The 14281-nt window shown below is 43.0% G+C and overlaps 1 protein-coding gene across 1 annotated transcript in view; it reads left to right on the top strand.

The window, feature by feature from the left end:
- Positions 1–10028, top strand: part of itih2 (inter-alpha-trypsin inhibitor heavy chain 2) — an 84510-nt gene extending 74482 nt beyond the window's left edge. The window contains exons 18-21 of the mRNA XM_086010740.1: positions 1623–1821; positions 4367–4539; positions 5416–5527; positions 8520–10028. Coding sequence (XP_085866866.1) covers positions 1623–1821; positions 4367–4539; positions 5416–5527; positions 8520–8667 — 632 coding nt within the window. The 3' untranslated portion in view covers positions 8668–10028. The remainder of the gene's footprint in view (positions 1–1622; positions 1822–4366; positions 4540–5415; positions 5528–8519) is intronic.
- The last annotated feature ends 4253 nt before the right edge of the window (positions 10029–14281 follow it).

Raw genomic sequence — 14281 nt, 5'->3', positions numbered from 1 at the left:
AGCAGGCTAAGCAACAGCAAGGCTCTGCAACCACTTAGATTGAAGAATCCTCACTGAGACACATAGGGCTGGATTTTCATTGAGGAGGCGGGTAGGAGGCGGGACTGCAACTTTCGGGGTTGTAGTCCCGCCTCCATCGAGTTGTAGCCGACCCACGCGATTTTGACTTGGTTGACCTTGTTGAGCCCGTCCAGCGGGCTCAGCAGGCCAATTAAGGGCCACCTGGCAACAGGTGATATCACAGATTGATATTTCATCTGTCAAGACCTTTTGACAGATGAAATATCAGCGTTTGACAGCTGTTTGAAGCTGTCAAACACTAACAATCTGTACTCCAAGTTAATTCCTTCCTCTCAGGATGATTTAGAGATCTCGCCGGAACAGAAAGCTGAATGTTGGAACTTTTGACAGCTCGCGTCCATTCTGCTTTCTGTGCTGGTGAGATGAGGGACTCCCGAGACCTGAAGGATGGAAGGCTGTAAAGGTAAGTACATGTAAGTAAAACTTCTTTAAACACTTTACACATACCAAACACACTTACCTCTGCACTCATGCACCCATCACTCACCTGAATACCGGACATCTCGACCCCTCCAAGCCCTTCATCCCGACGGTCCGCCTCGCGAACTTGGCATGGTTTGGAGCCGTCAGGAATCCCACATTTCACCAATGAAAATAGGGATTAGGCTAAAAACTGCCTGTTAACTACCTGTTAACAGGCAGTTAATTGGCACTAATCCCCTTCCTGCCTCGGGGAGGCGGGTCCCAGTGTGGGTCGGGTACCCGCCTCCTTTGAAACTGGCATGGAGGCTGATTGGGGGTGGGATGGGTTCGTGCCCCCCGATTTCAGGATTTTAACCCCCCAAACGCCTCCAATCCCGCCTCCACGGCCCAATGAAAATCCTGCCCACAGAATCCAAACCAGGAATTATAAAGCAGGAAGTATAAATTCAATTTAAATCATTTACAGAAAGCAAAGTAAAGATTGGGAAAGAAAGATGCGATTAAGTGAGAGAAATGAGAGATTTTTTTTTTAAACTCTCGAACACCAATTAACCTCTGAAGGAATGAGACTCCACACTTGTAAAGTTAAATTTTCAGGGCCGGAGAAGTTGTTTGGCAGTAATTGTCACTTACCACACTATTAAAAATTCACTTATACTGCTGAATGCACCAGCCCTAATGTGTTTAGTGGGTAAGTACCCCAACTTCATGCCGTTGCATGGATTTCAATGCCGAGTCTCTCGGCGAGATTCCGTTAGGGTGCAGCCTGTGGAGGAGCAGGGTTACTCGGACCGCAACTTCAGGATTTCTGCTTTAAACTGCGCATGTTCGTACTCTGGAAGTTGCTGTCTGGTTTACTCCATAATAAAATTGAGCACTGTTAGCCTCACCATTATGTCAACAAAAAGTAAATTATTATACATAGTGCAACACCAGCATCTACTGGTAGAAAAATTATACTGCAACATGAAAAATGCCTTTTTTTTCCCCCTTCAGGAATAAAGCTTTCATACTGTTAAGCATGTCCCAGCTGTGACATTACAACCCTTGATAAGCACATTTACACAAAGATTGGTTCTGTTCCTTTTAAGGCAGACACTTTATTTTTCCACTGACAGGTGTTGTGATCAATGGCAAAATTATTGGTGGGAAAAGAAACAAGAATATGAAGCTGAACACCTATTTCGGCACAATTGGGCTCCATTTTACCAATCTGAATCTGAGCTTTGAGATCAACACAGAGAAGATTCGCTTGAAAGATAAGAAACACAAAACTATCCTTTGGTGGTCAGAGTCAAGCGTTCTGACTCACGCTAGGTAAGCTCATCCGGCTGTACAGTGGAACATTGCAAAAATTCTCAAGTGTATATACAAAGATGAATCTTGAAGACTTGAGTTGTTATTTGTAATTCTTGCGATAATAGCCTGTGAAATGTGCCCATTTGAGGTGAAGGATGAAAAAGATCAGATGTTAGTGATTTTAGTGCATGGTCCTCTAGGACAGTTGTGCAGATGAATACTATTGAGAGGGGAGAAAATAGGCTAGTCTAGCCTCCTGCAAAGAATGACAGGCCAGCTATTGAGAGATTGAGTAGATTGGGCCTATACTCTGGAGTTTAGAAAAATGAGAGATGATCTCATTGAAACATATAAGATTCTGAGAGGGATTGACAGGGTCGATGCTGAGGGGCTGTTTCCCCTGGCTGGAGAGTCTAGGATGAGGGGTCACAGTCTCAGGATAAGGGTTCATTTATGACTGAGATGAGGATTTATGAGGAGGAATTTCTTCACTCAAAGGGTTGTGAATCTTTGGAATTCTCTACCCCAGAGGGCTGTGGATGCTCAGTCATGTGAATATATTCAAGACAGAGATCGATAGATTTTTGGGTTCTAGGGGAAATCGAGGGATTGGGTGGGAAACCTCCAACATAAGGTCAGAAATGGGGATGTTCGCTGATGACTGCACAGTGCTCAGTGCCATTCACAACTCCTCAGATAATGAAGCAGTCCATGCCCGCATGCAACAAGACCTGAACAACGTTCAGGCTTGGGCTGATAAGTGGCAGGTAACATTCGTGCCACAGAAGTGCCAGGCAATGACTATCTCCAACAAGCGAGAGTCTAACCACCTCCCCATGACATTCAATGGCATTACCATCGCCGAATCCCCCACCATCAACATCCTGGGGGGTCACCATTAACCAGAAACTTAACTGGACCAGTCACATAAATACTGTGGCAACAAGAGCAGGTCAGAGGCTAGGGCCGTATTGCCTACTCCTGCTCCCAATTCTTATGCTCTTATAGACACGACCTCAGTTTCCAGACAATATGCTACCCTGTATACTCAGGGGTAAAGATATCTAGTCAACGTGACAATGTTAGCAACATGGCCAATCGTGCATTTGGATGCATATATCAAAAGCATGTGACTGCTGGTTGAAATAAGTTTTTTTTAGCCATATATAGATTAAAGGTGGGTTCATATTTGGAATATTGTGTGCACTTTCGGGTGCTGTACCTACAAAATGGCATAGATGCTTTAAACTGGGTTTGCCAAATAGCAACAAAAACTATTCTGGGACTCGGGACTCTGCCATGGAGACAGACTCACAAACTGAGCTTGTTTTCATGGAACATAGGAACAGGAGGAGGCCATTCAGCCCCTCGAGCCTGTTCCGCCATTCAGTGAGATCTTGGCTGATCTGTGACCCAACTCCATATTCCCTTAATACCCCTGGTTAACTTGAAAAAAGTTTGAGGGGAAAATATGATTACAGTTATTTTTGTTTAATTTTGAAAAAAGGGACATATATTGTTAATTCAGTCATATACTTAGAACTGAGTTACTTACACAATTGCACATACTAAGACTCACCACATTGAAGAGACTGGCTTTCAGGGACAGAAAAGAAAGACTTGAAAGACTTGCATTTCTATAGCACCTTTCACGACCACCAGATGTCCCAAGTGCTTTACAGCCAATGAAGTACTTTTTGAAGTGTAGTCACTGTTGCAATATAGGAAACGCGGCAGCCAATTTGCGCACAGCAAGCTCCCACAAACAGCAATGTGATAATGACCGGATAATCTGTTTTTGTGATGGTGATTGAGGGATAAATATTGACCAGGACAGTTCTTGCCATGGAGAGAGTGCAGCGAAGATTCACCAGACTGATACCTGGGATGGCAGGAATGACGTATGAGGAGAGATTGGGTCGATTAGGCTTATATTCGCTAGAGTTTAGAAGAATGAGACGGGATCTCATTGAAAATTATAAAATTCTAACAGGACTAGACAGACTGGATGCAGGAAGGATGTTCCCGATGGCGGGGGAGTCCAGAAACAGGAGTCACAGTCTAAGGATAAGGGGTAAGCCATTTAGGACAGAGATGAGGAGGAATTTCTTCACCCAGAGAGTGGTGAACCTGTGGAATTCTCTACCACACAAGGCAGTTGAGGCCAATTCATTAAATATATTCAAGAAGGAGTTGGATATATTTCTTAAGGCTAAAGGGATCAAGGGATATGGGGAGAAAGCAGGGACAGGGTACTGAATTTGGATGATCAGCCATGATCACATTGAATGGCGGAGCAGGCTCGAGGGGCCGAATAGCCTACTCCTGCTCCTATCTTCTATGTTTCTATGCATAGACGAAAGGTGAATTAAAATCCTACATTCCTGCCCCAAATCTTCAGTGTGCAGCCCAATGGCCCAGAACTCCCCGCATCATCGTGAAGTCAGACTGGGCATTTCCTTCAACAACACACCAAACGGGGATGCTCTGGAACACCTATTCAGACCGATTCGGTAAATCTAGAGAAATGTATTCAAACTCTTTGTCCTATTTCCTGTTCTAGTGTTATTGTCACAGTGAAAAAAAACAGTAATATCACCATCGCTGTGGGTGAAGATATGGTCTTCCTGATTTTACTTCACCGTGTCTGGAAAAACCATCCAACCAACGTGGATTTCCTGGGATTCTACACTCCTCCTACAAACAGGTTCTCAACAAGTGTCCATGGATTGATTGGTAATTATTTAGCATTCAAGTTGCTCATCGAGCAACCCATTAACTCAGAATTGATACATCAAGGGTTTCACAAGGTTATGCCCATCAAATATATATTAAAAAGATACATAAAATTGTTACGTTTAAGAATGTAGGGATGAGGGACCATTTTGGCCCAAGCAGCTCACTGTGATTCAGATCCTGTTGCAAGGCTCAACGTGATATCAAACCAAAAGGCACCGCTCAACTGAATTAGGGATTAATTCCATTGCTTTGATGGATGCTTTAATTCAGCCGACATCCACGGCACTAGGTGTCAATTTATTAGTTCACCATTTCTGATATGTGCAGAAATCACCTCCTAAGGGTCATTTACATCCAAAGTGGTAGCGAATGAAAAGAAAGTTTTCATTAAAAGGAAAACAAAACACAAATGGTACAGTTAGTAATTCCAATTAAATTAACTTACTCTCGTCTCAGTCAGCTTCTTATGGTCCGAGTATTCACCTGCTGCTCATTTAGGTCTCGGCTCTTGTTTTCGACCAAATAAATACGGCAAATGCAACATTACTGTTGTTTTCTGTTTCCTGAACGGTGCTGATAATAGATCCATGTTGCATTCGATGCAGCGCATTTAGTATTTCTGGGGGGGGGGGTTCTGGAAAAGGCAAATATTTTTTGTAAAACTATACAATACAATTTCTGGAGTTTGTTTCATAAATGTGTGGTCGACGATACTCTGGGGCATATCATTCCTACATAAATAGCTGTTCGTCATCCAAAGCTACATTAAACCTTCTGTCTTCCAACATATAAAACAGTCAAGATGCAAAACAGACCTCGCATGTAGTAGTGAAAGATTATCAAGACGCTTAAAAGAAATGATACTCATTGCAGGTCAGTTCGTCCATGAACCTGAGGTGAACGTGTACAATATCCACCCGGGCTTGGATCCAGATAAACCACAAGCCACCATGGAAGTGAAAGGACACAAAATTATAGTAACCAGGTATGTGAACAACACGGGTCTATCTAATTACACCAGGCCCACCGAGCAATAGGTTTAAATGAAGGAAATACATCATTTCCTTTTATTTCCTCTTCTTTGGGTTTTCCCATGCTACTCACCATGTCCGAGTGTGCTCCCAAGCCTTTGCCTTATTGTGTGCAGTTCTGGTCGCCTTATCTGAGGAAGGATGTTCCCGATGGTTGGGGAGTCCAGAACCAGGGGTCACAGTCTAAAGGGGTAAGCCATTTAGGACAGAGATGAGGAGGAATTTCTTCACCCAGAGAGTGGTGAACCTATGGATTTCTCTACCACACAAGGCAGTTGAGGCCAATTCATTAAATATATTCAAGAAGGAGTTAGATATATTTCTTAAGGCTAAAGGGATCAAGGGATATGGGGAGAAGGCAGGGACAGGGTACTTTTGGATGATCAGCTATGATCTCATTGAATGGCGGAGCAGGCTCGAGGGGCCGAATGGCCTACTCCTGTTCCTGTCTTCTCTGTTTCTATGCCTATGCTGCACTGTAACCAGCCATTGGGAGGTTTGCAACAACATATCCAGGAGGACAGGAGAATGCCCAGCCTCTGTTTGGCACTTCATGTTTCACCCAAGTAGGACTCATCAAATAGATCCATTTTATTTCCTAAAATATTATGCGTGTATAGTTTTAATATTATCTACATTCCATGTAATTGACTAATATTTTTGATCATTACTACAGGATAGCTAAGCAAAATGCAAACTTATTAACAGTAGAGAGGGCTTTTGGCCAGTAAAGTTTTCGACTATTTGCGGGTTCAAGAGCATCTAACTAGTGAAGTTCCATTATGTGCGCTACACTGCACTGGCACAAGGAAAATAATGACGGTGATTGTTATAAATGGAGTTCATATGGTAACCAAAGGGGGAGGGGGGTTGATAAAATACTCCCGTTAAGTGCCATGTTGTTGTAGCGTAAAGGAGATTCATTTTCTTCAGCTGATTAAGCCCCATTTGCTACAAACTGCAAATTCACCTAAAGCAACCACTGACAGATAAATAGCCAAGGGGCTTGGTGAAACATGTTAAACCACCTGAATTTGATAAGTTTTTAAAACTGGATTTGTTAAGCTCACCTGCAAAAAAAAAAAATACATTTCTCTATTTGCTTCACAGGCTGTGTTAAGTAGTCACTTGTATGAAATTACTTACTTTCACACCATCTTTTCAGTTGTCCCCGATGTGACCATCTGCCTTTAGGATATGCAAATGCCTTTGACCAACACAGTACAGCTCTCTGCAGCAGATTCCCGGACTTACTTAAGCTTCTTGTTATCTATCCATTTACCTTGAGCTGGCAGACAATATATATTGCCTATTACTTTGATGTGCTTATCATTACTAATTTATATCCCAATTGCTTCAGCTACCTCTCCTTCTGCTGTTATCTCTTACCTTTGCAATGGCCATAGTGTCACCCATACCAGTAACTCCACTCCTCTGTCAAGCTTAATAGGTCAATCTTTCTGAAATATTCTATATCCCTCTTACCTCCGCCTCATGACTGCAGCATCCCTGTGATGCCAGTCAATATTTTTGTTTCCTGCTCATTCCAATAGGTTACATAAGAAATATTTCAAAATTTAGAAGCATACGTCTTAAAAGAACCATTGCAATGGCTTTAAGAACATAAGAACTAGGAGCAGGAGTCAGCCATTTGTCCCTTCCAGCCTGCTCCGCCATTCAATAAGATCATGGCTGATCTTCTACCTCATCTCCACTTTCCTGCACTATCCCCATATCCCTTGATTCCCTTAATATTTAAAAAATCCATCGACCTCTGTCTTGAATATACTCGACGACTGAGCCTCCACAGCCCTCTGGGGTAGAGAATTCCAAAGATTCACGACACTCAGTGAAGAAATTTCTCCTCATCTCAGTCCTAAATGAGACTGTGACCCCTGGTTCTAGACTACCCAACCAGGGGAAACATCCTCCCTGCATCTACCCTGTCTAGCCCTGCAAGAATTTTGTATGTTTCAATGAGATCACCCCTCATTCTTCTAAACTCTAGAGAATATAGGCCTAGTCTACTCAATTTCTCCTCATTGGACAATCCCCCCATCTCAGGAACCAGTCTGGTGAACCTCCGTTGCACTCCCTCTATGGCAAGTATATCCGTCCTTAAGTAAGGAGACCAAAACTGTACACTATACTCCAGGTGTGGTCTCACCAGGGCCCTATATAATTGCAGTAAGACGTATTTACTCTTATACTCAAATCCTCTTGTAATAAAGGCCAACATATCATTTGCTTTCCTAATTGCTTGCTGTACCTGCATGTTAACTTTCAGTGATTCGTGTACAAGGACACCCAGGTCCCTCTGAACACTGACATTTCCCAATCTCTCACCATTTAAAAAATACTTTGCTTTTCTATTTTTCCTACCAAAGTGGATAACTTCACATTTCTCCACATTATATTCCGTTTGCCATGTTCTTACCCACTCACTTAGCCTGTCTATATCCCCTTGAAGCCTCCTTGCATCCTCCTCACAACTTACATTCCCACCCAGCTTTGTATCATCAGCAAACTTGGATATATTACATTTGGTCCCCTCAATCAAATCATTGATATAGATTGTGAATAGCTGAGGCCCCAGCACTGATCCTAGCAGTATTGCACTAGTTACAGCCTGCCAACCTGAAAATGACCCATTTATAACTACTCTCTGCTTTCTGTCTGTTAACCAATCCCCAATCCATGCTAGTATATTACCCCAATCCCATGATCCCTAATTTTGTTTAATAATGTACCTAGCGCTCATTGAATTAGTAAAAAAAAAGCAATTAGATTTGAAATATAAAGGTTTGTTATAGGAGAGTAGATTGTATGAAGTGAATTTTGGATTATGAAATTGTACAACTGAAGTTACAATTCCTACAGTAAATATTTGTGGTGGGAAGACAAGTGGCATGGTCCTGTGTAACCATGTTCTCCACCATCCTACAGGGGCTTGCAGAAAGACTACAGGACCGATGCAGTAAACGGAACAAATGTCCAATGCTGGTTTGTCCACAACAGCGGGAAAGGATTTATCGACGGACATTTCAAAGATTACCTTGTTCCACACCTTTACAGCTTCTTGGAGCGTCCATGAATGGTTTTAAGTGTCACTGCAAAGGCTAGAAGATAGATAGGAGAGAAAGAGTATCTGCAGCATAGAAAAGTAATTGTAAACTAATAGAGTGTGTGAAAATCAGTCTTATTAAAAAAAAACTTGTCATTGAATATATAGTCACAGGAATATTGTTTTGACCAAAGTATTACAGGATACTCTATTATCCGGTACCAACGGGACCGGCGTGGTGCCGGTTTACCAAAAAGTCTGGATTACAGAGAGGTATAGTTAAAAGGTACGAGAGCTCCGTACACAGCAACAAATCCAGGCTTCCCTGTTGCTTAGCAACATATGCAGGAACTCCGGCCACAGACCAAGCGTCCCTGTTGCTTAGCAACAAGTGCAGGAGCCCCAGTTACACAGCCACAGATCCAGGAACGGACACTAATATGAAGTAAAACTTACCTGAACCTACTCCTGAATTTTGCCGGTTAACAGAGATTTCCTGTAAATACAGTGGTTTCTCACTGTGATACTGTTCCATAACCCTATAACCTCTTCACAAACTTTTGGCTCTCTTACTAATATAACCATATAAACACCCATTTATGATATGTGTTAGATGGCATCCAGAGACATGGATTATAGAGGGTCTGCCATGCTGGGTTTCCAGATAACCATATATTGGATGTTGCATAACAATGGGGAAATGAAATCTTCAGAATTCTGCCATGGAATTTTATGGTTTTAATCTTAAAATTTCCAGTTCACCATATTTTGAAATTGTAATAAGAAAAAAATATAATGCTCCTATCGACTGTAATAAATGGAGTAAGGGTTTCAAAAACAAATCAGACAGCTCAGCGGTTTTATTTTCTATCTTCTAACCCAGAAATTAAGGTGCTTTAGCTTAACTGGTTTCAACAAAAACACTGGCGCTTTGAACAAGTAAGTTATTCCATGCATGTTACAGTACCAAAACATCTGCTGGAAAACTTTTTTTTTTTAAAATCTGAATTGTACCAAAAAGCTACAAATCGTTTATCTAATGATCACTGGATGCCTTGCTCACCGCTGCAGAATAGTTAATTGGTCAAGAATTGGGGCACGGGACATTTACAACATCCAGACAACCCGAGAAAGTAAAACATAATATAAACTCGGGTTGATTTGCTTTTCAAAATTGTTCATCTATTTTGATTACTGTGGTAAATTAAATGAATGTTGTTCGGAGGTTATTAATTTTACCAGCAGTAGATGAACAATTGTAGCGCAGAATGAACACTACATGGAGTTTTGCAAATTGTAACAAGACTGTGATTTTTCAAATGCATGACCGAGATTGTCAATTTTTTTTAGACACAGCGTATATACTAAATAAAGACACGATGTTAATGCAAGCCTGTGGTAACATTATCGTCTCATTACTTCCGACATTACAATGTGGTGTATACTCTCAATCTTTTTCAGGAGACCTCTCTTGGGACACAACCGATTCTGCTTATAAATTGGACAAGTAATTCCATTGTGTATTAGGAGAACTAAAGCTGCTGGAATCACAATACAGTAGGGCATTTGCCCCACCATTCCTCGCAGGGTTTGTAGATTTTTAAAATTTGTTTATGGGATGTCGGCGTCGCTGGCAAGGACAGCATTTATTGCCCATCCCTAATTGCCCTCGAGAAGGTGATGGTGAGCCGCCTTCTTGAACCGCTGCAGTCCGTGTGGTGAAGGTTCTCCCAGTGCTGTTAGGGAGGGAGTTCCAGGATTTTAACCCAGCGACGATGAAGGATCGGCGATATACTTCCAAGTCAGGATGGTGTGTGACTTGGAGGGGAACTTGGAGTTGATCCTGTTCCCATGCGCCTGCTGCCCTTGTCCTTCTAGGCGGAAGAGGTCGCGGGTTTGGGAGGTGCTGCCAAAGAAGCCTTGGCGAGTTTCTGCAGTGCATCTTGTAGATGGTACACACTGCAGGCACAGTACGCCGGTGGTGGAGGGAGTGAATGTTTAAGGTGGTGGATGGGGTGCCAATCAAGCGGGCTGCTTTGTCCTGGATGGTGTCGAGCTTCTTGAGTGTTGTTGGAGCTGCACTCATCCAGGCAATGGGAGAGTATTCCATCACACTCCTGACTTGTGCCTTGTAGATGGTGGAAAGGCTTTGATATATAAAGGCATTCAAGCTGCTGTCTGGGATAATTGTTGTAGCCACGAGTGGTTGGAAAATAGCCAAGTCACAATCATGTTTTAAGAACATCTGCCCTGCACTGTCATTTTACTTTTGACACCACTAAATGAAAATCAAAAGAGATGGGACAGGGATAAACTGAACATCTGCATATGGCCCCCAAGTTGGGGTTTGGTCAATATATACATTTATGAACCTCAAACAAAAAGACCCATGAATGAATACATATCTGGAATTTCTCTCTGGACATTCCTGAATCTATGCTCGAGGTACTCTAGTTTCCATCTGAGTACTGGCTGTTGTCGTGGTGAGTAATTGCATAGGATCGGAGGCTGAAGTTAATGAAGACAAACAAATGCCAAGTGAAGTTAACAACAGTACAACGGAAATACGTTACAAGTTATGGAAAAATAATCAGAAAGTTCTGATACCAAAAGATACAATTAAAAGGGATATTAAACACAACAACCTGTATTTATATAGCACCTTTAACATAGTAAAACGTCCCAAGGCGCTTCACAGGAATGTTATAAGACAAAAAATTGACACCGAGCTTAATAAGAAATTAGGGCAGATGACCAAAAGCTTTGTCAAAGAGGTAGGTTTTAAGGAGCGTCTTAAAGGAGGAAAGAGAGATAGAGAGGCAGAGAGGTTTAGGCAGGGAATTCCAGGGCTTAGGGCCTAGGCAGCTGAAGGCATGGCCATCGATGGTCGAGCAATTATAATCAGGTATGCTCAAGAGGGCAGAATTTGAGGAGTGCAGATATCTCGGGGGGTGGGGGGGGGGGGGTGGTTTGTGGGGCTGAAAGAGATTACAGAGATAGGGAGGGGCAATGTTGTATCTGTGTGTTAATGGAGACACGGAATGCAGGAGTTGATTTAACAAGTGTTTACTGAACAAAGTCTGGAGGTGAACTAAAACTATACAAGACGCTATACAGGCTTATATACCCGAGTGGTCACTACCGGTACCACAGTAAACAGGGGCTTCAAAAAAAAGTTCCTCTTAAAGGCACATACACTACAATTCCTCCCCTTTTAGGTAAATAGTACATAACATTTTAAGTAATCATTAATTAACATTTTTACAAGAACAATAATCTACACATTTGCTGAAGTTAATCAATTACAAATTCAGTCTCTCTGGAGGCTTCCTGACTCGGTCCGGATAACGCCTCGGTGGTGTAGTAGGTTTCGGTGGTGTAGTAGGTTCTTTTGGCAAGGTCGATTCGGCTTGAATGCCAGTGTCGGGTTCATCTGGTTCCAGTATCACCGGATCGGAGGTAGATACTATGGGTATCTCTGCTTCATGATTAGGCGTATAGAGTTGTGGTGTAGGTTGTCCCTTTTCGGATGACTCTATGATCTGGTCAGCATGGCGCCTTATTATGCTTTCTCCAATGTCCACGGTATACATCAGCGGTCCTAGTCGTGTGCAAATAGTTCCAGGCTGCCATTTCTCGGTACGGTAGTCCCGGGCCAAAACTTGTTGACCTATCTGGAAGGTTCTAGTTGGCCTTTCATTCATGCCTTGAAATTGCCGGTTCTCTACGTCCCTTCTGATGTTTGGCTTGATCAAATCCAGCCAGCATCTTAGTCTTCTATTGAAAAACATCATGGCGGGGGTTTGGTTTGTAACCACGTGTTGCATTCCTGTACGCAAACAAGAAGTTATCTACCTTATGTTGTAGATTTATATCTTCATTACCCATGGCTTTTATGGCCTTCTTGAAGGTCTGGACAAACCTTTCAGCTAATCCATTGGTGGCGGGATGGTATGGGGCGGACGTGTAGTGCTTAACCCCATTGTTTTTTTTAAGAACTTCCTGAATTCTTCGGATACAAATTGCGGTCCATTATCAGAACAGATCTGTTCAGGCAGCCCATTCCTGGCGAATATGGTCCTTAATACTGTGATGGTTTTTTCCGTGGTGGTGGAGGACATCTTTATTACCTCCGGCCACTTGGAGTGTGCATCAACCGCGATTAAGAACATTGAGTCCATAAATGGACCAGCAAAGTCGATATGTACCCTTTGCCATGGAGATGAGGGCCACTCCCATGGATGTAGAGGGGCTTGTGTTGGGGCGTTTTGGACCTTCTGGCATCCTAGACAGCTCTTGGTCATTTCTTCGATGTCTCCATCGATACCTGGCCACCACACAAACGCTCTGGCTAAGTTCTTCATTTTCACTCCACCCAGATGCCCCTCGTGAAGCTCCTTTAGCACTTTATCCTGGAGTTTGGGTGGAATCACCACTCTGGATCCACACATCAAGGTTCCTCGGCACACTGACAGCTGTTCTCTTCTTTGCAAGAATGCTGGCAACAGTGGTTCGCCATGTGCTGGCCATCCCTTCACCGTTAAATCGTAGACTCGTGAGTCGGGTCATTTCTTGTTTCCTTTTCAATGGTAGAATTTGTCACTGGTAGACATTCCACTATGGTCGAGTGGAACATCTCCACTGGGTCCACTGTAGGTGCCTCTTCTACCGTTGGCAACGGTAGGTGCGATAAACCGTCAGCATTCCCATGTTCCTTTGTATTCTATGTGCCCCTAGGAAAAGGGACCACCTCTGTAGCCTTTATGCTGTCATAATGGGAACGCCCTTTTTAGGGTTGAATATGGAGACGAGGGGTTGATGGTCAGTCAACAAGGTAAATTTTTGTCCATGTAGGTAATGGTTGAATTTCTTCACCCCCCACACCAGGCTGAGTGCTTCCCTGTCGATCTGGGCATAGTTACGCTCAGCTGAGTTCAATGAGCGTGACGCAAAAGCTATTGGCCGCTCCGAGCCATCAGGGAATCTATGCGATAATACCGCTCCCACGCCGTAAGGGGATGTATCGCACGCCAGTCTGATTGGCAGTGATGGGTTATAATGAGCCAACACTTCCTTGGACGTGATCAAGCCTTTGCATTTATGGAAGGCACATTTACAGTCTTCGCTCCATTTCCAAATTACTCCCGTTTGTAGCAGTGCGTTAAGAGGGTGCAGAACCGTTGACAAGTTCGGTAAAAATTTATGATAGTAATTTATTAATCCCATCCTCGTCGCCACTGTTGTATCCGTGTGTTAATGGAGACACGGAATGCAGGAGTTGATTTAACAAGTGTTTACTGAACAAAGTCTGGAGGTGAACTAAACTATACAAGGCGCTATACAGGCTTATATACCCGAGTGGTCACTACCGGTACCACAGTACACAGGGGCTTCAAAAAAAACATAGTTCCTCTTAAAGGCACATACACTACAGGCAAGGCCACGGAAGGATTTGAAAACAAGGATGAGAATTTTGAATTTAAGGCGTTGCTTAACCAGGAGCCAAGGTAGGTCAGCGAGCACAATGGTGATTGGTGAATGGGACTCGGGCAGCTGAGTTTAGGATGGCCTCAAGTTTATGTAGGGTAATAACATGGAATAAAGGTCCAGGTTTGAATTTATAACTACCAAATAACCACAAATG

This window comes from Somniosus microcephalus, chromosome 17 (genome assembly GCF_052327205.1).
Source record: "Somniosus microcephalus isolate GS21.2 chromosome 17, FLI_Smic_1.0, whole genome shotgun sequence".
Classification (NCBI taxonomy): domain Eukaryota; kingdom Metazoa; phylum Chordata; class Chondrichthyes; order Squaliformes; family Somniosidae; genus Somniosus; species Somniosus microcephalus.
Note: the sequence above shows the minus strand (reverse complement) of the source record. Positions and strands in the feature narration are given on the sequence as shown.